Source organism: Bos javanicus, chromosome 4 (assembly GCF_032452875.1).
Source record: "Bos javanicus breed banteng chromosome 4, ARS-OSU_banteng_1.0, whole genome shotgun sequence".
NCBI lineage: Eukaryota > Metazoa > Chordata > Mammalia > Artiodactyla > Bovidae > Bos > Bos javanicus.
The window spans coordinates 16224683-16247229 of record NC_083871.1 but is presented as its reverse complement, the minus strand read 5'-3'; the positions used below and the strand labels follow the sequence as shown (position 1 = coordinate 16247229).

Genomic DNA, 22547 nt, shown 5'->3' with positions numbered 1-22547 from the left:
GTGCACTTATCCAATTAATCTCCCAGAAAATACTCCCAAATCCATCTGTCAAAGGGTATGAAGCTTTTTAAGACTTTTGATATATATTACTCATTGTCCTCAGGAAAACTTGTACTAATAATATACTCTTACAAGTTATCTGAGAATGTCCCTTTCCCGTATGAAAACACATGGAAACGCATATTATTCTAATCCATACTGGCAAGTGAACAGTATCCTTTTGTCATTTTAATTATCATTACTTTATTACCATCTTAATATTTATTGGCCATTTTGACTGTACAAATCCTTGATTAAATATTAACCACTTGTGTCTTTTCCTTATGGACTTGAAAACATTGTGAATTAAGGGTCTTATTCGTATGCATGTTGCAGCTTGCCAGTTCGCTTGCCTTCTCAGTTTCTGGTATTTCTGCTCACCAAACCTTAAGGACTTGGAAAAGAAGCTGTGCCTTCACCCACTCTCCTCTTCTGCACTGCTGTGTGCAGAACCTGTGGGAACCACATAATACTTGGTTTATGCTAGTCTATAATGGGAAGGAGTTTAGGATTTCCTCACTATGTTTATATTGGCTATTTGAGACAGACAATAAAATTGGACAGGGAAAAATGGAGGAGAAATATTTCCTTTTCATGATTAAAAACAAAATGAAAGTACAGATCGGGAACCAATTTTTAGATTTTACCAACTGCTTTTTGTATCCAAAAGCCACTGACATGTTTGTTTGTTTTTCTCTTTGGGTGTATAAATACTAAATATAGTAAACCCTCCTTTGTCGTGGTGGATTATCTTCTGACACACAGCCCATAAAGTAGGACAGAGAAGTATAAAACATGAGAAGTGCAGACTGGGAAGTCAGACTACTGGTGTCTAAGTCTTGGCTCTGCTATAATTAGCTGTGTAACCCAGGACATGTGACCCAGCGTCCCTACCCCTTAACCACCTCATGTGTAGAATGGGAACAGTAACAGTGAATCTGCCTCACAGGGCTACCGTGAGGCCTAAAACACGACATGTGCATGGTACCCGGCATATAAAAAGCACCAATAGTAACTACTATTCTCAGTAATATACTGTGGGATTAGATATTCACTTGGTGGTTGTTAGCTTTGTCACTGAGTTCTGTCCAACTCTTTAGTGACTCCATGGACGGCAGGCCGCCAGGCTTCTCTGTCCAGGAGATTTCCCAGGCAAGAATACTGGAGTGGGTTGCCATTTCTTTCTCCAGGGGATCTTCCCAACCCAGGGATCAAACCCACATCTCCTGCATTAGTAAGCAGGTTCTTTATGACTGAGCTACCAGGGAAGCAGATATTCACTTTATTTATGAATTTATCGTAAATATTCCTAAGTGAAATCAGTTGTTTTAGCAATTTATATTCATTTGATACCTGGATTATGCTAGCTTTTAAAAATATTTGGCAAACTTTCCTTATGTCTATATACTCTAGAAAAAAATCAGTATTTTATAAAGATTAATATTTTCATAAAATGCTTTTTTATAATCAGCAAAGTAACCTACACAATTGTGGGGGAAGAGAGCAAAATATGCAGATGATGTAATGGAAAAGGAGTGGCTAGGAGAGTTAGCCCCACCTCTGCCACGGCCCTGTGGTCACAGGCCCTCATACAGGGATGTTGAACCAACATCCAACAAGCCTTCCCCTTCTCTCGGATGCCTCTATCTCAACAGATGTTAGACATGTACAACTGCTCAGTGCCCACATGTTTTAATTATAGCTATCCCAAGGGAAAACAGACTTCACAGTGTACTTCCTTATTACCACCACTATCCCAAAATGTTAACTTAAATGAACATCAAGTATAAAAGAATGGCAGTAAAGAAAGGATTATACTGAGAAAATCCTGGATATTTTCTCCTATGAAGGCCAGGATTTAAGAGTTGAACATAGATATGAAAACAACCTCAAGTTTTCAAGAGTTAGCAGTTAGCTGTGTAGATTGACCCAAATCTTAATTTTCATCCCTGGGTTCCCTCTTCTATCACACTAAAATCCTAGGTGGTTATTCAGAGGACTTCTTCATATAGGGAAGAAGTAATATTCAAAATACAAGATAAACAAAAGTAGTAAAGTTCTATCTCAAAAGAAAGATTTGTATTGATTCAGAATTGGAAAAACAAGCCCTTGGGAAATTTTCACTACTAAGAGGAATGTAGATTCTTTGTTTAAAGTATACCACATTTAATTAAAATGTACTGACACATGCTGCTGCTGCTGCTGCTGCTAAGTCGCTTCAGTCGTGTCTGACTCTGTGCGACCCCATAGATAGCAGCCCACCAGGCTCCCCCATCCCTGGGATTCTCCAAGCAAGAACACTGGAGTGGGTTGCCATTTCCTTCTCCAATGCAGGAAAGTGAAAAGTGAAATCGCTCAGTCGCTCAGTCGTGTCCAACTCTTCACAACCCCATGGACTGCAGCCTACCAGGCTCCTACGCCCATAGGATTCTCCAAGCAAGAGTACTGGAGTGGGTTGCCACTGTAACCAATAAAGATTAGGTAACAATGACTGTTAAGCACTACTTTTACAGAGCATTCTGTGACAAAGATATAACACTCCATGTTTATTTCATAACCTAACACTCCCAATTACCCTATGAAGGAGGAATGTATTAGGAAATTGAAGCTCAAAAAGGTTAGGTCACTTAGCTAAGACACGGGCTAGGATTATAATTTAAATTTCAAAGCCCATACTTGGAATATCTGCAAATGAGTGACTGAAATTACATTCAGCCATGCAATTAAGCGCAGAACTACACTGTTCCTAACTCTAATACTTACTGTGTGTAGCACTGACAATGCAAAGATACTTTTAAAATGTACCATTTTAAAGAATCATCATCATTCTGGAAAGCTGAAAAACAGAGTTGACAAAAAGTTACTTCTAATATTAAGCATCAAATTTGCCACCAAAATAACAGATATTATCTTACTGTATTATTTGCAGAGTGGTCATACACAATTTCTAGATTAGATGTATTGACTTCAATTTTTTTAATAATAAAAACATCTTTATTAAACACCTCTATTTAACATGTTTACGTAAAATCTTGCATTTTCTAAACCCAAATATTAGTGAACTACTAATAAAAATGAAAAATTAACCTGTTTTCATGGTCTACATACAATGAGATGCAAAATAAGCATAATAAACATCTTACAGGAATATTTGAGATCACAGAAAATATTAGGAGATTGACACATAGGTTAAAACAATTATTTGTAAAAATGTCACCCTTTGGTCATAAACAAGCATATTATATAACAGACTTTATGTCTTATATTGTATTTCCAAAAATTACACATATTTTAGATATAACCCCATCCTTAACGTCAACTCAAAAAATTTACCTTACTTTAGCTAAGGAGAAATAAAAACGTATATGACAGTTTGACATTAAAGCCAATTTTTCATACTACAGAGTAAATCTGAAAGAAACACTTCAACTGAAGCAACTTTAAGGGTAAAGGTAATATTTTAATAAAGTGAAATCAGGAAGACTTGCTTAGATTAGAAAAAGTCCCCTTAGTAACAATCTTTGTTTAAAAAAACCAAATATATATATATATATATATATATATATATATATATACACACACACACACACACACTTCCAGTTCTTTGATTTAAACAAAAGATCATCTTGATGAGATGTTTACTGTAGATATGCAATTTTTTCCTAGAAAAGGACCTTTTGTAAAAAGACCTCAAAACAAAAAATAAATTGAATCTGCCTTTGTTCAGGACTTAGAGGTCTTATCTCAAATTAATCTAATAGATCTTAGTTTTACCAGGTAAAATTGCTAACATAAAAGCTTCTAAAATTCTTAAAGATATTTCTTCTTCAAAATCTAAGTTTCAGGCTTACTTTTTATTTTTCTAAAAGTACAATTTCAACTATGAAATTCAGTCCTCTGCATATGTCAGATGATGCTATAAATCTTTGTATTTCTCTTTTAACTATCTAGCTGTGAAAAGGGAAAAAATAAAATTTTAAAATGAAGTCCCTGTTTTGGCCCAGATATACTTACTTTTAGAAATGTAAAAAGATGAAATTGTCTCCAAAGTGACTCTGTTTTCCTCAACTTCTCCATCTACCTTTGAAAAAACAGAATATTCTACAAGAGGGGCTCTCACAGTAGGGACATATAGATTATGCTGAATGGTTGGTCACATAAAACCTTGTACAAACTCTGCATTCTGCACAATGCTTCCAGATCATGAGCATAAGTTGATAAATTAACAGGGAAAGAAACCTTAGAAGATATATCAGGACACTGGGAAAGCAAAAGGTGGAAATGGAAAATTTTATACACTTTTCCTTAAAATGGTGCATATTTTTCTCCTCATATGAGAAAAAGTCATATGATACTTTCTCAGTTTTGACCTTTCTTAGGAAGACAGTAAATGTCAGTGCCAAAAGATTTATCTTAAAATGAAAGTGTATGAGAGAAAAGACTCCTTAAAAAATATGTATCAATCATACATTGAGAAATAATTCTCCAGTGTAGGGTGTGTGTGTGTGGGGTCTTTCTAATTCTAAAAGTAAAAACCCACAATATTATCTGAAAGGAAACTAAGCATGGTTGAGCTTAAACTACTGTCTGAACCACTAAATTATTCATATTATTCTATTTCAAAAGTGTGCAGATTTTACTGAAAGATATCCAATTTCAACATAACAGGTATGGGTTCAAGGTCTGTTCTTAGTGATTCCAGAAACTGCTTGTAGAACATTCATAATTTCAACAAAACCTGAGGAAGTTCTTTCTAAAATGAACATCTTCAACCTACTGAACAGAATTCATGCTCACACCCTGATGTTCATTTCAGCAGCATTTGTCTCTGTGAAGTACATCAAAATCACTCAAACATCAAACTGCTGATTTGATAGAATGATTTATTTTCCCATTACAGGAAAGTCATGAGTGACTTGTTCTGAGGTATGTTTCTGAGCTACGAAGGACATCTATTAGGAAGCTCTGCACTTGAAGGTTCCTCTTTAAGTGACAGCATTTTATGGCTGGACAGTCTCTGCGGGAACCAGATTCCCTGTTGTGTCCAACTGCATACATTTACACGTGCATGCAGACACGGGACACTCGGCGTGATCCCTGAAACACAAGTCAAGTCACAGTTAAAAATCTAAACTACACATACGTACACACATTTATCTTATAGCCTATTCATATCTATAATGCAATTTTTCAAAATGGCATTTGGAAAGATACAGGAATTAAAACCTGAAGACCAAAAGCATTAAACTAGAAATGAGCACCAAGCTGAACATGGGGGAAAAGTTACTGAAAAATGAACAGCTTTACTTTCTAAATATATCCCATTTACAGTTATGACCATAACAGTCTGTGCTCAGAGTTTAGATTTAAGCCCATGTGACAAACTGGGTGCAAACGTTATAGCAACGAAGCGGACAGGGCCACCGATACCACTCAAAGTGAGAATGAAGGTCGCTCAGGTGTGTCCGACTCTTTGTGACCCCCACGGACTTTGGACCCCCATACAGTCCATGGAATTCTCCAGGCCAGAATACTGGACTGGGCAGCCTTTCCCTTCTTCAGGGGATCGTCCTAACCCAGGGATCTAAACCCAGGTCTCCCACATTGCAGTCGGATTCTTTACCAGCTGAGCCACAAGGGAAGCCCAAGAATACTGGAGTGGGCAGCCTATCCCTTCTCCAGGGGGTCTTCCCGACCCACGAATTGAACCTGGATCTCCTGCATTGCAGGCGGATTCTTTACCAACTGAGCTATAAGGGAAGCCCTCAAAGTAAGTGTTAAATATAATCTTGAGTCTCCTTTGTATGAAATGTTTATTTTCTACATAACAAGCTTATATAAAAGATAACTATTACAGGAGTTTGACAAGTATTCTATCATTTAACTCACATACATACTAGACATTATATATGATGGGATATTCAGTCAGTTGTAAAAAACTGTAAATATATCCTCCCCAAATAAAGTTAAATAATGCTTTTCATACATTTAACTCGTACATTTATTAAAGTTTCTTAAATTTAATTTTATAGTTTAAGATTATACAAACTAGTGATACAAATGTCTGCGCCATCTGTGTTAACTTAAGTGACAGTAAAAAACAAATCCATCCATCCTCTGGCTGTATAAACCTGAAGTGTTTAAAAGGCCCTCTGCTTTACCTCCTGTAACCCCAAGCCTACTAAAGAAGGAATGTACCGGTTACCTGAACCAACTAAGCATGTGTCCGGCATGTCCACCGTGCCTGCAATTGTGACACCATGTAAACCAGTTGTTAAACTGAGCTAATTTTTTGTCCTTGCTCAAGTCTACTTTTTCATCTGATTTGGATCCTCCTATGGGTTAAAAACAATGATCTTCATTAACTATAGCATAATACTTGATTCAAAATTTCTTAAAAGGTAAATCTGAATTTATGTCAAAATACAAATCACACCTCATATTGAAATAGCAGTTTTAATGTTAGAATGTAGTTTAGATTGAAAAATAATAACCAGAATTTCTTGTATTTTTAATAGTCAATAATACGTGGAAAAACAGACATTATCAAACCTACTAAGAAGTAATCCGGGCCCTCGCGTCTAGTTTGTGGAGTGGCCTCCCGCTTTTTCTTATGCAGATGGGGTCTGTGGCCTAGCGCCCCGTGCCCACCGTCTGTGATCTCACGCCGAGGCCCTGGAGGGGTCGCCGCTGAGGTTTCTACTAGCCCGCAAGCAAGAGCATGGCAGCCATCCCCTCCAGCGGCTCGCTCGTGGCCACCCACGACTACTACCGGCGCCGCCTGGGCTCCACTTCCAGTAACAGCTCCTGCGGAAGTGCTGAGTACCCTGGGGAAGTCATCCCCCACCACCCGGGTCTCCCCAAAGCAGACCCGGGACACTGGTGGGCTAGCTTCTTCTTCGGGAAGTCCACTCTCCCGTTCATGGTCACAGTGCTGGAGTCCCCAGAGCACTCGGGAGTCTGCCCAGGCCTCCACCAGCACGATCACATGTGACCTGGCTCGGGAAGCTGTGGGGAAGCAGCAGCCCAGCGGCCAGCCTGGCAAAACCAACTGCAGGCCCCCGTCCTGAGTGACCACCACCAGCTGCCAGGCTTCCTTTCAAGGCGCTAGGCTCTTCAGAGCCCTCTTCCTCCCCCTGCCCTGTACCCTCCCTTCCCCTCCTCTCCCCAAGACCAAGCAGGCTACAGTCAAGGGAAGCAGTTCACTTTTTAATATCAAAACAGCAAAACACCAAAAAGGAAGTTGAGAGAATCCCACTCTCTGCTATCCGAGCCACACAAACGCTCCTTCCTCACACCCCATGACCCTGTGCCTTGCACCAAGTGGACAATAAACTCCAGGAGTGAGCAAAAAAAAAAAAAAAGAAGTAATCCGAATTAACAATTTTAGAGAAATAATCAGTAGTTTAAAAATCTTCTCATAAAGAAAACACCAAGTTTGGTTTACAGGTGAGTTCTACCAAACATTGAAGGAACAGGTAATTTTCATCTACACAAACTTCAGGGCTTCCCAACTGGCACTAGTGGTAAAGAACCCACCTGCCAGTGCAGGAGACATGAGAGACGTGGGTTTGATCCCTGGGTTGGGAAGATCCCCTGGAAGACGAAATGGTAACCCACTTCAGGGCCTGGAGAATCCCATGGACAGAGGAAACTGGCAGGGTACAGTCCACAGGGCTGCACAGAGTCAGACACAACTGGAGGGACTTAGCCCGCACACACACCTTTCCAAAGTATAGGAAAAGAGTGGAAATTCCCCAATGCCTTTCATAAGGCAGGTATAACTTTGCTAACAAAACCAGACAAAGGTAACATAAAAAAGAAGATTATAGGCCAATCTCCCTCCTGAACAGACATAAAATCCTAAATAAAACATTAGCAAACAATATGACTCAGCAAATCTCTGGTGATTTAGTCACTGTGTCGTGTCCAACTCTTAAGACTCCATGGACTGTACTCTGCCAGGCTCCTCTACCCATATATTCGCCAGGCAAGAATACTGGGATGGGTTGCCATTTCCTTCTCCAGGGGATCTTCCCAGTCCAGGAACTGAACCCACGTCTCCTGATTTGCAGGCAGATTCCTTACACTGAGTCACGAGGGAATCCCTTGGCTTCCATGAAAATGAACTAAAGAAACTTCTGTGCATAGTGAAAGGAGAAATATGCAGGAATGTTCATAATAGTAAAAATCTGGAAAGAAACAAATGTCCAATGGAAGAATTTGTGTTACAGTCATAAATGGTAAGTAGTAATAAAAATGAATAAATCACAACTACATTCATCAGCACAGCTGAAACTAAAAACCAAGAAAACTTGAATAAAAACGGCAAGTCAAAGGATATATGCCATTTGATTCATTTATAGAGTTAAAAACACAGACAAAAGTAAATATGTGATAAAACTACACAGACAAGCAAGAGACGAAATTAATAGATGATTTAGGACAGTAGTGACCTTTGAAGAGGAGCCCATAGAGGTGTGAAGAGGCAGGCAGAAATGACCCAAGGCACTGGTACAGACAGTATTATCTTAAGCAGGGTGGGAGACTCACTGACGACTGATTTATCACAGTACGTGATGAGTACATTTGTATACATCTGTACTAGAGTCCACAAGAAATGGAAGAAAAATGTTATTCATTTACATTCACACACACACATTTATGTAACTTGCAATGCTTGAAAAATCCTCATTCCCTTAATTTTGGCCACCTTAATACGTTTCATTTCGTTCTAAAACAGCAAATCAAAATATTTTATGACCATATATAGAGAAAAGGATAGAAAAGTAAAAATATTAAGCTTAAATAAGCAACTGTGTACCTATTAAGACATAATGCTATATTCAGAAGTTCACCTGGGTCATTGCTGATCATACTACTGCTAGGACAGTCTTGCAAACAATTTTTTAATATACTTATTTCTTTTTGTAATGGTATGAAAATGAAAGGATATAATGGTGGTTCAAGGATTTAAGATATATACACACTGAAATTCTTCCTAAAAGCTTAACAAAAACGATTAATAATGAAAGGAAGGAGAAGAGGGGAGAAAGAAAATATAGACCTTTAAGGATAAAGCATTTTATACTTTTGTGTATAGTTCTCACTGGTGATTTCCTCTTTGTTTTTGTAACTTCTAATCCATAGAGAAAACAGACTGAATCCAGGACAGATTAAGTCTTGGCTTCTGATAAAGCTTAAAATAACAGCACTACCTCACTGCCCTGCGAGAAGGCTTTTAAAGATCCAAACAGCTTTTATTTTTTCAATTTTTAAAAATAATTATTTTTAAATTGTATATATTTGGTCATGCCAAACAGCATGCACGATCTTACGTCCCCACCAGGGATGGAGCCTGCACCCCTTGCAGTGGAAGCAGAGTCTTAATCACTCAATTGCCAGGAAAGTCCCTCAAACAGCTTTTAAATTTAAAAGATTTATATTAAATCATGAAGGTAAGTGCCACAGAATAGGTAAGGGGAAACCAGAGTTTCACTTAGGCACTAACTAGAATAACAATAACAATAATGATGATAGTAAGAAGAATAATAAACTAATATATAATCTAACTTTTACAAATGTATCACACCGAAAAGTTAAGCTCTATAAGGGCAGGGATTTTTGTCTGTTTTGTTTACTGTAACATTTCTAGTACTTAGAAAAAACAGGCACTAAAACACTGTTAAATAGATAATGTTTATAATTTTTAATGCTAAATATCAGTTCATAATTTGTAAGCATAACTAAATATGTATACTTATAAATTCAATGAGACACTTCAAAAGAAGTCCAACTTTGAAAGCACAACTCCGTGTAAAACTTTGCAACCCTCAGTTAAATAAACTTATGGAAACTCTGGGCAGTTGCATCACAAAGCATAATGGATGGATGCCATCTCTAACTGCAGACAGAGCTACAAGGAGGTGTGGACATCTGAATCTTTACACTGCCATGAGCCAGTATTTGATTTCTATTAGGTCCTATTTTACTTCAGAATTCAAGAGTCTTCTGCTTAAGAAAACGCTTACTTCTCCGTAATTAACTCAGTCCAATCTGCCTTTAAAGATCAGAGCCAGGCTCCCCTGACTTCCCTACACTGTTTCCCAGACCCTGTCACACTCATCTACTCAGTGGTCTCCACAGACTCGCGGTAATTACCATCTTTACCAATCTCTTTACTCCAGTACATACTTTGTACTCTGTCTACAACCTGGGCAGCCTTCTCCAAAATCTCCACATATTTAAATCTATCAAACTTTAGAGGACTAGCTTAAATGGCATCTTTATTTTTGGGGGGGGGAGGGGGAGAGTTTTTCAGATAGAACCAATGTTATCTTCTTTCAAAATTCCTAATATTTTCTTTAGAAAACATAAAAAATACCCCTTATTCACCTTAGAGAGCCAAGTGTATTTCAGAATTTGAAATATTTAGGGATGTTAGAAAAATAATGAGCAAATATTAAATTACACCCCCCAGAAAACCCTGAGGCAGCATCCTGTAATTAAACACATCAGTATTTCTGCGACGAAATATACGAATGTTCACAAAGAGAAATAAAAACTTTAATAACCTCATGTCAATTCTGAACAGATTTTTTTCTTTTGCCAAATGAGATTCTGAAAATTCAAAAAAAAAAAAAAAACCCAAACAAACCTAAACTTTGGCTTTTCAAATCTTACAGAGATTTGGGAATGACAGATAAAAGGACCTGTGGACAGGCATGCTCAGTTGCTCAGTCGTGTCCAGCTTTTTACAAGCCCATGGACTGTAGCCTGCCAGGTTCCTCCTGTCCATGGAATTCTCCAGGCAAGAATACTGGAGTGGATTACCACTTCCTATCCCAGGGGATCTTTCTGACTCAGGGTTTGAATCTGCATCTCTTACATCTCCTGCACTGGCAGGTGGATTCTTTACCACCGACACCAGCTGAGAAGCCCCAAAGATTCTGAACTCGTATTTATTTTCTAGAACATATAATTTATTTTATGTTAGCTATCCATGCTCATTTATACATTTATACACCATAAGCTCCACGAGGATCTTTGAGTCATCCTAGCTATCAGCCTTAACTTAGTGCATTAAACAAATATTCAAATTTATATAAAGAAATTACTTCTACAGCAAATTAAAAAAAAAACTGAAGCAAATATGAGAAAGTTTTAAGACTTGATAAACCTGGGTGTTGAATTTTCATTAAATTAATAGCCTCTATGCTGCTGCTGCTGCTGCTAAGTCACTTCAGTTGTGTCCGACTGTGCGACCCCATAGACAGCAGCCCACCAGGCTCCCCGTCCCTGGGATTCTCTAGGTAAGAACACTGGAGTGGGTTGCCATTTCCTTCTCCAATGCATGAAAGTGAAAAGTGAAAGTGAATTCGCTCAGTCGTGTCCGACTCTTGGCGACCCCATGGACTGCAGCCCACCAGGCTCCTCTGTCCATGGGATTTTCCAGGCAAGAGTACTGGAGTGGGGTGCCATTGCCTTTTCCAATAGCCTCTATAACGGAGCTTAAAATGCTTTATGGTTTAATTTTCTTCAAATTCTAGAAAACTGTTTTTATCTTTTCTTACCTATTTCAAAAATAGAAAAATCTGAAAAGCTAGTATCTAGCAAAAAGCAATAGCACTCTAGCCAGTACAGTTTGCTGAGACTTACGGTCCAAAAGACATATTAAGTTCAATTATTTCTAAGTATTTAAGTTCACATAGAACTTACTAGACACCATATTTTGCTTCCTTGTTCTTTCATTGTAGTAGATTTTTATTTCAAATTGTTATTATCTATTTATTAGTAGCAATGCCTTCCCTGGTGGCTCAGATGGTAAAGAAATGGTCTGTAATGGGAGAGACTTGGGTTCAATCCCTGGGTCGGGAAGATGGAGAAGGACGGCAGCTCACTCCAGTACTCTTGCCTGGAGAATTCTATGGACAGAGGAACCTGGTGGGCTACAGTCCATGCAATCATAAAGAGCTGAACACAACTGAGGGACTAACGCTTTCTTTCAAGGCCATAAAAAAATTGATCAACATGCAGTGTAAAAAGTGAAAGTCCTTGATTAAAACAAGTCAAGACTAATGTGCATTTAAAACATTACATACTACATTTGTTAAAAAAAAAGGGGGGGGGGCAGGGGGCCCAGTGGTTAAGAATTGACCTGCCAACGCAAGGGACATGAGTTCAATCCCTGGCTCCAGGAGCTAAGATTCCACGTGCCACAGGGCCACTAAGTCCGTGCGCCACAACTGCTAAGCCGCACGTCCTGGGGCCTGTGCTCTCACCACAGTGAGAAGCCCGGCACCGCAACTGGAGTAAAACCTGCTTACTGCATCCAGAGAAAGCCCATGAGCAGCAACACTGCTAAAAATAAGTAAAACAGATAAAAGAAATTCATGTTTTAAAAAAAGGATCTATTTTGAAAAATAGTAACTTAATGATACTAGCAAATCTCTTTCAGATGTTAAGGTAACAAATAAAACAGTCTACTTAGAAGAATAAGCTACAGAAGAGAATTATAAAATTTCACAACTAGGAGGATCTCCCAGTCCAACACTCCGTATGTAAGTGGGTCAAAGTGACTTTCAATCTCACAGACTAAACATCACAGAGCCAGAACTAAAACAGGCATTCTGGTATCAGATGCAGTTCTTCATTCCTTATTCATTTACCATTATGCCAGATATTCAAGTATTTCTAATTAAAATTTTTGCTTTAGTATGATTTTCAACTTATATAAATAGCTGAAATATCTCCAGCCACTAGGTATATTTATATTCGATTTATATTCGATTATATATCTACTGTTCTCAAAAATTTTCTCTATATGTTTACGTTAAGCAGTATACAATAATTCTAATATTTTTAACCATTAAAAAAGTACATATATTTACAAGACAGCTGACAGACATAGCAGAAACAACACCAAAACTTAGAAGGACAGGACTCTAACCGCTAGGTTAATACTTTCCCTATATATTTTCACAGGCAGATTTTGAAGATGAAGTAAGAGAAAATGTCAAAGTGGTCTGAGATGATCAAAAGTTCTTGATGTGCACAAGATGTCTGTTACTAGATGAGGCCACAGGACTTTTAAACATAAAATCTGAGGGAGCTCGTCTTAGAAAAAGTGGTAAGAAAACAGTATGTGATTATTTAATATTTAAGCTCTTCTTACAAACTTTAAACTGGTAAGCATGTAAGATTAGAGATACTGTGGATAGAGATTATACTTTTAATGTATAGATTTTATAAATTATAGAACACAAAAACTGCCAAGCCAGCAAAGTGGCTTGCTCTTAGAAATAATATAAAACCAAGGTGGTATGTCTTTTATTTACAACATTATTAAATCAATTACGTAGAAACAATTTCAGTTCAAAAAAGTATACTGAATTATTATATAGAATTATGTCATACCAGGACAACTAGAAACAGGTGTTCCCATATTAATGAGGCAAAGTGCACAGCGAGGAAGGGGTTTTCGACAGCCAGGGCAACTTGTGACTTTAGATTTCGTTGGTGAGCCACTGACACCATACTGACTGAAACCTCGGCCCTGATGGGGAACAGTGGAACAGCTGTAGGAGATAGACTTTCCACAAAAATTGCAACTCACAAACACCTAGAAAACAAATGAAAGGAGAAATAAATAAAATGCAAACTTCATGAATAAAATTTAAAATAACTAAAGTTTGATCCTAACAAAGTATTTTTCAATAATTTTCAAAATTGTATTGTATACTGTAAGTTATCTGTTAAGCTGGTTAGTTCTAAGACTTCTACTTAGCAGTTACTTTATTTGAATACTTCTTCTTGTTACTTTGTTTAGTTATATTCTTCCTAACATCACTGATAGGTACAGAAAAACTCAAAAGCATTAGATTCCAAATTTTAGGAATAACAAAGACTAAATAAGAGTTCACGCTGGGACATTACAAAATATCCTAATATGACTTTTGATACAAATTTCAAAGATACAATATTCTAAACAAAATTTTCTTGTAAAGAAAATACTCATTTCCTAAGATAAAAAGGAGTTAGGGAGCCTATAACAGTAAATAGCTAAAACTTAGAAATAATAGCAATATAAACTATTCACTTTACCTTTATATTAAACTCCTAGACTCTCAAACACTTATGATACAGAGTAGTAACAAATATCATGTAACACTATTTTACTAATATTCAGGTTGTTTTAATACAAACAGAAATTTGTCAATTTTCTAAAACAGGAAAATAGCACCATCCAGTGCTCACATCGAGGATATACCTGACTGTTAATGAGATTTAATGCTTGGAATCAGATACAGTGATCTCATGTCAAGTGCTTTATGTAATAATTGATCTCATGCTGCTTTGTTTAAGTCAAAGTACAGTTGATCTACAATACTGTATAATTTTAAGTGCACAGCAAAGTTAATTCAGTTTTAGAGTCTTTTCAAGAGTCTTTTAGGTTATAACAAGACAGTGTGCTATACAGTAAATTCTTGTTTATTTTAAATAGTGCTTATTTCATGTTTTTTAAACTACTGCTTGAAAAAATAAATTTCTATGTGTAATTAGACATATAGATATGTATGTATGTACCATTAAACAAATCCTGCCTTATTACATATAATAGTGCAGAAAACCACAATACCCAAGTGCAAAGTGTAAGAACATACAGTAGTTAAAATTTGAAAGGTCTTGGAATAGACTAGAAAGCCTCACTCAGACACTCTTAGGACTGAGTTAGGTTTGCCTAAGATCCTCTAGGTCTGCTGTGGTTTGTTCTGTGTTAGATTAAAGTGCAAGACACTGAGAGGACTGTGAGAAAGTGTAGGACCAAAAAAACACGAAAACTAAAGACAAAGTATAGTCTAAGACATCAGTGGGAAGTCAACATGAGCAAAGAACGAGTTTATTAATAGCAATTTATTAAATTGAATCCTCAATTTACCCTATATAACATGCTGTAAACACTTCTTTTTTTTGGCTGGGCTATTAGGTACATGTTACAATTTGACTCTCTCCAAAACAGTACACTTACCTGTGCTAAAGGCTTAGAACTGGGATCCAACTTACTCCTGTGAATATCAAATTCAGCTCGTTTGTGCCAAAACCTCCAGGCATCTAACAAATTTCTATAATTCTCAATCCAGTACTGAACTCTTTCATCTTTAAGAACATCTAAAGGAGAACCCTAAAAAGAAAACATGAATTATTTCAGTTTTTAAAATTTTCCTGGCTAAGCCTGAAGATTCTAGGCAACATGTGAGTGTGAGTCACAAGCGAAGAAACAGGCCACCTTTTTGCCAAAAGCCGGCTCCTAATGAGGATACAGATAAAACAGTTGATGGAAGCTCCATTAATTTAAACTGGCTTCTACCAATGACATACATATGCACTGTGTACTATTATGCCTGGCCAGGGAAGTGTAATTCTCTCTTACTTAAGTTTAAAGACCTAAGAGCAATCAATTCACCTCCCTGGTTGAATGCAGTAAAGTCAAAAAATGATGCAAATATTTTTTTCTCCCAACAATTAAAACTTCTAGGTTGACAAAATATATTTACTCATTCCAAATACACACCAAAACTGCTCAATCACATTTAAAATAACTGAGCTTGGTGCTTCCAATCTAGCACTGCACTGTGAATTCAGATGCCATTTTAGTATACCTATCTATCTGAAAATTAAAACTGCTTATTCTCTGCCTGGCCTTCAACTAAAACATGTATTTATTTCCTTAAAAGTAAAAAAAAAAAAAAAAAAAAAGGGCAAGAAAGAACCCAAAACTGAACAAAAAATGCTTAGTTCTTTGACCCCTAAGCCATGGTGAAAAGGAATACTTTCTTTCCCTTAAATTTACTTTAGATTCCTTCTCATTAACAACTTCAATTTCCTGCCAGACTTTTCTGAAAGCTGTATTTTCTCTGGCAGCTGTGACATTCCACATTTCACCTACGCTTGCTTTGAGTTTTCATATATTGCTTTTAGCTCTGTTCAGGATACCATCCTTATCTTCACATGAACAAAGCAGAAAAAGCCTCTATCCTCAATGATCCAATGGGCATTAATCTGAAGCCAAGATTTTCCAGTTTTGGGGCCACAGAGAAAATGAAATGTCAGAGAGCAGTTCGCATTCATCTTATGGAAAAAAGAAACCTGTAACAGCTAATAAAGACAATCTACCTTTAGACAACTCATCAAGACAGAAGAAGCACATCTCTCACCTAGTAATTAAGTATTAATTTCAATTACCAGAGTTAAATTTAGCTAAAAGAACACATGAAAAACTAATAGCTGACAATTTCACTTTTTAAAAAAGTAAACATCTACTGTACTCCTAATTATGACCAACCAGCCAGAACTAACAGAGAAGGCAATGGCACCCCACTCCAGTACTCTTGCCTGGAAAATCCCATGGTCGGAGGAGCCTGGTGGGCTGCAGTCCATGAGGTTGCTGAGAGTCGGACATGAGTGAGCAACTTCACTTTGACTTTTCACTTTCATGCATTGGAGAAGGAAATGGCAAGCCACTCCAGTATTCTTGCCTGGAGAATCCCAGGGACGGGGGAGCCTGGTGGGCTGCCATTATATGGGGTCTCACAGAGTCAGACACGACTGAAGCGACTTAGCAGCAGCAACCAGAACTAAATCCCTGATTTAAAAAGAAGACTCACAGAAAAATCAGAAATTTTCCTATCCCACTCTTCCCTTCTGTGGGACTAAGGATAAACTAAGAAAGAATCTGGTCAATTCATATTTAGTAAGTCTTCTCTAGAACCATTTCAATAAAAGTTAAAATCAAATTCTGAAAATGTGTGCAGAGAAAACAGTTCAGAGGTTAGGTCTGATCAAATCAGAAGGACTTGGGAAATATTATGGGCTTCCCACAGTAGTAAAATTTAAGACCAAAGTGATCACTAAGTAACCAAACTTCCAAAAGCATTAACCAATGTACTTCAGCAGGAAAGAAACCAGATTTCTATAATGGACTGCAAGCAATGTCCAGTACTGAACAATAAAAAAACACTAGCCATATTAGAAACAGGTAAATCATGGTTCAAAGTAAAGGAAAAAGAAAGTTAATAGAACTAAACCTTAAACAGCCCTTATGTTAGAGTAAACAAAGACCTCAATGCAACTATTAGACATGTATTCAGACTTAGAAGAAATAGGGTTTTAATTATAAACGGACAGGGAACTGAGCTGAAAAATGTAAACAAAAAAAAAAAATTGAGACTCTAGAACTAAAAAGTACAATAACTGAAATTAAGTATTCCCTGGAAAAACTAACATCAGATAGAAGGTGAAAGAATAGCTGATTAACACATCAATAGAATTTATCCAGTTTGATGAAGCGGGACAAATGAAAGGAAAATGAACACAGCTTCAGATGCCCACTGGACAAAATCAAAAAAGGTTTAATACATGTGCAGTAATAGTCCAAGAAAGGGGAGAGAATAAGACTGAGGTAAAAAAAGAAATACTTAAAAGAAATAATGCCTGAAAACTTCCTAACTCTGATGAAAAACATTGACTTGCAGATCCAAACGCCTGAGTGAATCACAGGCAGGATGAGAGAACCACAACTAGGCTCAAGGTTTAAACTGCTAAGAATCAAAAAGAAAATCCTGAAAGCAGCCCAGGAGAAACAAAGACAATAATACCTGATTTCTCATCAGAAAAAATGGAGGCCAGAAGACTGTGAAACCACATCTTTAAAGTGTTGAAAGAAAATGAATAAAACAGATATTTTCAATTAAAATTAAGCTATGAGAATCTGTCACCAGCAACTCTGAACTATAAGAAATGCTAAAGAAAAAGGCTAAAGGGAAATGACAAGAGATGAAATCTGAGTCTAATGTAAGGACAGCAAAAAAAAACATGGCCAATAAACAAATATAAAAGCCCGTATTTTCATTCTTCATATAATTTACATAAAAGACAACCAACTATTAAGAGCAAAAATACTAAACTATAAGTTGGAGTTTATAATGTATGTAGAAACAAAATATACGACAATAGGAAAAAGGAGGGAGATTTGTAAATGGAATTACACTGTGATAACATTTTTGAAACATGAAATACGAAGCAAAAAGCAGAAAATGTCAGGTGTGAGGAGAAAGGGTGAAGTAGGAAGCATGATGTACCACGTGTGAAATGTAAACTGCTGGTGCTGCGTCGCTTCAGTCGTGTCCGACTCTGTGTGACCCCATAGATGGCAGCCCACCAGGCCCCCCCGTCCCTGGGATTCTCCAGGCAAGAACACTGGAGTGGGTTGCCATTTCCTTCTCCAATGCATGAAAGTGAAAAGTGAAAGTGAAGTCACTCAGTCGTGTCCGACTCTTAGTGACCCGACTCTTAGCGACCCCACGGACTGCAGCCTACCAGGCTCCTCTATCCATGGGATTTTCCAGGCAAGAGTACTGGAGTGGGGCGCCATTGCCTCCAAAATGTAAACTATGAGGAGTAAATTGTTGACTGATGAGTTAAGGATGCATATTGTTAGACCTGGAGCAACTACTTAAAAGAAGAAGAAAATGAAAAGGAATATAACTAAAAAGTCAACATATGAAATAAAGTAAAATACTAAAATACTCAAGTAGCCCAAAAGAAGGCAGGAAAGGAACACGAAAACAAAACAGAAAACAAACAGCAAGATGGTACTAAATCTTGACCATATAAATATAAATGGAGGAAACGTCTCAATTAAAAGGCAGCTGATTATCAGACTAGATTTTTTAAAAGCAATATCCAATTATACACTGCATTTTAAATATATTTTATAAACCTTGTTAAGAGATTACCAACCATTTGTATTTCATAGCCATATATCTATACCATGATTTAATAGATGTAAACTCATTCTGGTAACAAAACAACGACACCTTATGCTATAGAAGGACAGTAGCCTGACACCTTATGGTAAGTTTACTTTGTGGTTTGTGGGCCAGTATTTACATTTGTTCCTAAGAAGGGAGGGTCGGGGGAGGAGGCATTTTACTTTGTTTACTCAGTATGCAGCATGCTACTATACTGCATAAAAGGATAAGAACAGGAAAGAGAACACCAGGAAAGGGTAAGATCTGCTGGAGAGCTAAGGAAATCTCAGGAAAATGCTCTAAAATGTCACCAGTTTTCCAACAAAAGCAAAGTTATAGGGAATCTTCGCCAGGAATCCATTTTTAATCAGTGGGCAGTAAAAACTGAGAGAAAAACAGATGAATGGTTACTCCGAGTCATGCTCATTTAGTAAATGAGGAAATGAGAGAATAAAAGGGAATAATGAGAACTGAGAGCTGAGTGTAAGTTGCCTTCTGTACTTCAAGAAAGAGGTACTGCAATTCAGATCAGGGAAAGGCAATCTCTTTGTAGACAGTGTTGTTCTGTCAACAATCAGAAAAATCAGAGAGGTTTTTCTGCTTCATTTGAACTCTGCATAAACTTAAGACCGACACTTCCCAAAGGGTAAGGAAAACTGGCTAACCCAATGCAGGAGGCTTCAGTTCAGTTCAGTTCAGCTCAGTCGCTCAGTGTCTGACTCTCTGCGACCCCATGAATTGCAGCACGCCAGGGCTTAGGGACAATAAAATAAGGCAGAAGTCTTTTGTAGATCAAGTGATTAAAGTTAAATGTCTCCTAAAGATCCTAAGTAAACAAACGAGCATATCCGCTCCGTAAGGGAAGGAAAGAGAAAGCTAAGCCATTTTTTCCTCCTTAATAAACTGCCGCCGCCACACCGCACTAACCTGTAGCATGCAGTAACTTGCTGTTTGGACGTCTCCAGTTCTGTCGACATAACTCTCCATTAAGTCCACTCCATCTTTAGTGAGGCCTGTAAGCAGTATTCCCTCCAAATTTCCAGCCTCTTTCATTTCATTGGTCAACTTTTCGATGTACCTATTTAACTGGAAAATTCAAAGTGATTTTTCTAAAGCAATCCACTTCACTATTGGTATTTTCTGCTTCATAAATTCTACATTTGGAACAATTTTACTCTTAATGGAAAACATTTTAAAACAAAAGCCCTTGTAAAAACCTAGATATGTGATCTCTAAGTGTGCATCTATTATAATTACAATACAGCATCCATGATCATTTAAAATATTTTTTTAAAAAGGAAAGGTATTTACTATGTTCTGTTAATTGTTCTATAAAAGATCCACAGACAATTTACTGTTTTAAATTTAAAGAAAACTGTCCTTATTATTGAGCTTCCCCAGTGACACTAGTGGTAAAGAATCTGCCTGCCAATACAGAAAGAAGACTCGGGTTGGATCACTGGGTCAAGAAGATCCCCTGGAGGAGGAAATGGCACCTCACTCCAGTACTCTTGCCAGAAGAACCCCATGGACAGAGGAGCCTGGCGGGCTGCAGTCCATGGGGTTGCTAAGCGTTGGAAATGACTGAGCATCTGAGCAACAATAGTCATTATTATGCAAAATTCTTGATGGCTATAAGGATGTAACAGTCATGGAATCTGAACTGGAAGAGAACTTCAAGATTATCAACAACAAACATTTCTTATATGTAGGATGGATAAACAAGAAGGTCCTATTGTATACTGCAGAAAACTATATTCAATATCCTGTGATAAACTATAATGGGAAAGAATATGAAAAAGAATGTATATAAGCATAACTGAGTCACCTTGCTGCACAGCAGAAGTTAACACAACACTGTAAAACAACTGTACTGCAATAAAATTAAAGCAAAAAAAAAAACCTTGAAAATCTCTTTTGGGATTCTGATCCAATAAAGCTCATGAGTCCTTTATCTTATCCTAAACAAACAAACAAAAAAAAAACAGTTCTTATAAGGTCTTCCCTGACTTTGTGCTGCATGCATGCTCAGTCTCTTACTTGTGTCGAACTCTTTGCAATCCCATGACTTCACCCTACCCCAAACTCTAGCCAAGACTGCTTTATGTTCCCCTAGCACTGTCTCACTATTGTACTTAGCACACTGTATTACTAGCTAGTTATGTACATTTCTCTCTCACTATCTACATAGTATATTCATGTGAAAGTATTAGCTGCTAAGTCCTGTCTGACTCTGCAACCACATGGACTTTGGCCCACCAGGCTGCTCTGTCCACGGGTTTTTCAGGCAAGAATACTGGAGTGGGTTGCCAAACCCTCACATACTACTGTTTATTGTATTAGAAATGAAGAAATTCTTTAATGTAGCATTACTAAGAGATGTTAAACTAAAAAGTTTAACAGCTTTACCTACTGACTACTTTGACTCATCACGGCAGAAACAAACTATTAACTCAGACTCCTTTTTTTTAATTGAAGTATAGTTGGTTTATACTGGTTTTAGTTTCAGTCATGAATCACTTTGCTGTTGTATATCTACATATATGAATCACTTTGCTGTACATAAAATATATATACATATAGACAACATTCTTTTTCAGATTATTTTCCCTTACAGATATTACAAGACATTAAGTATAGTTTCCTGTGCTAAACAGTAGATTCTTATTAAGTAAGCATTCTTAAATAAATACATTTAGATATGATACATGTTTATGTCTCAATCTAAAAGAAATTACCTCACTTTTTAGAAGAATTTTTATATAAACCTCATAGACACATATTTACACATAAAGATTAGTTTTTAATCCACTGACAGTAAGTGGTAATCAATTTAAATATCAAATTAAATTAGTTGTTACCTGACTATCACTAAGGAATTTACAAGCAAATGCCACTCTGTCACGTACAGCAACCTTGTTTTCATACTGAAAAAAGAGAAGAAGCAAGGAGTTACTTTCAGGTGTTGTGAGTTTTAAATTTTTGCAGACTAGATATTTTGTACCTAATATACTACTTGATTTTCAAATGTATTAATAAGTTACTGTGTGTATACTGGCAGAGCCATGAACTGCCTAAGATGCCTTTCTTAATGTAATGCTCAGAAAACTCAGTGCTAAGGTTATTCATACAAAGTAAAGATGTACCTCCTAAACTGACCAATTTACTTAAAAAAAACTGAAACTAGTTCAGTCTTATATAACTTTAACATAAAACAAAAACAATGGTGTACAGTTTATCAAATTTAAGATGCCAATAATCCTTTCATCATTGAAATTTATTCAGGAGAAACTGAGGAAACCTTTCCTTGGCTTCTAAGTTAATCACCAAGTTTAGGAAATCTGTGACTTATCAGTAAATATACTAACACAGGATTTAGAAATATCAATACATGTTTCTCAACTCAAAGTTTTAAAACATACTCTAAGTAAACAGACACACTTTTGTGGCTATAGTAAAATACTGTCATATAGGTAGGTGGCTTGTAGCCAAATAAGAGGCGTTACAATACATTCTTAAGTTTTTGTATACTTATCAATATTGTAAAATACTATTTTGAAAAGTGTTTACCATAAATGTAGAAGGTACAATTAGTTCTGTGATAAGTAAAAATACAGTTTAAGGGTGGATAAAAGATCCTGTTTCTATTGAAGTCAGTCCATGAAGTACGGTTTTCCTCCTTTAAACATAGGTTCATTT

At 37.0% G+C, this 22547-nt stretch overlaps 1 protein-coding gene and 1 pseudogene across 8 annotated transcripts in view; one reads left to right on the top strand and one right to left on the bottom strand.

Moving 5' to 3' along the window:
* Positions 1–4902: 4902 nt before the first annotated feature.
* The window catches only part of MIOS (meiosis regulator for oocyte development), a 37147-nt gene continuing 19502 nt past the window's right edge, over positions 4903–22547 (bottom strand). For 7 of the 8 annotated variants that reach the window (XM_061413529.1, XM_061413531.1, XM_061413534.1 and 4 more), the window contains exons 7-12: positions 21710–21775; positions 19776–19934; positions 15068–15220; positions 13456–13660; positions 6245–6374; positions 4903–5136 (exon numbers count right to left, since the gene is read on the bottom strand). In XM_061413529.1, coding sequence (XP_061269513.1) covers positions 5040–5136; positions 6245–6374; positions 13456–13660; positions 15068–15220; positions 19776–19934; positions 21710–21775 — 810 coding nt within the window. In that variant the 3' untranslated portion in view covers positions 4903–5039. Of the gene's footprint in view, positions 5137–6244; positions 6375–11335; positions 12400–13455; positions 13661–15067; positions 15221–19775; positions 19935–21709; positions 21776–22547 lie in introns of those variants that run through there. The other variant, XM_061413535.1, reaches the window with a different exon arrangement.
* Positions 6639–7406, top strand: LOC133245869 (pancreatic progenitor cell differentiation and proliferation factor-like; annotated as a pseudogene).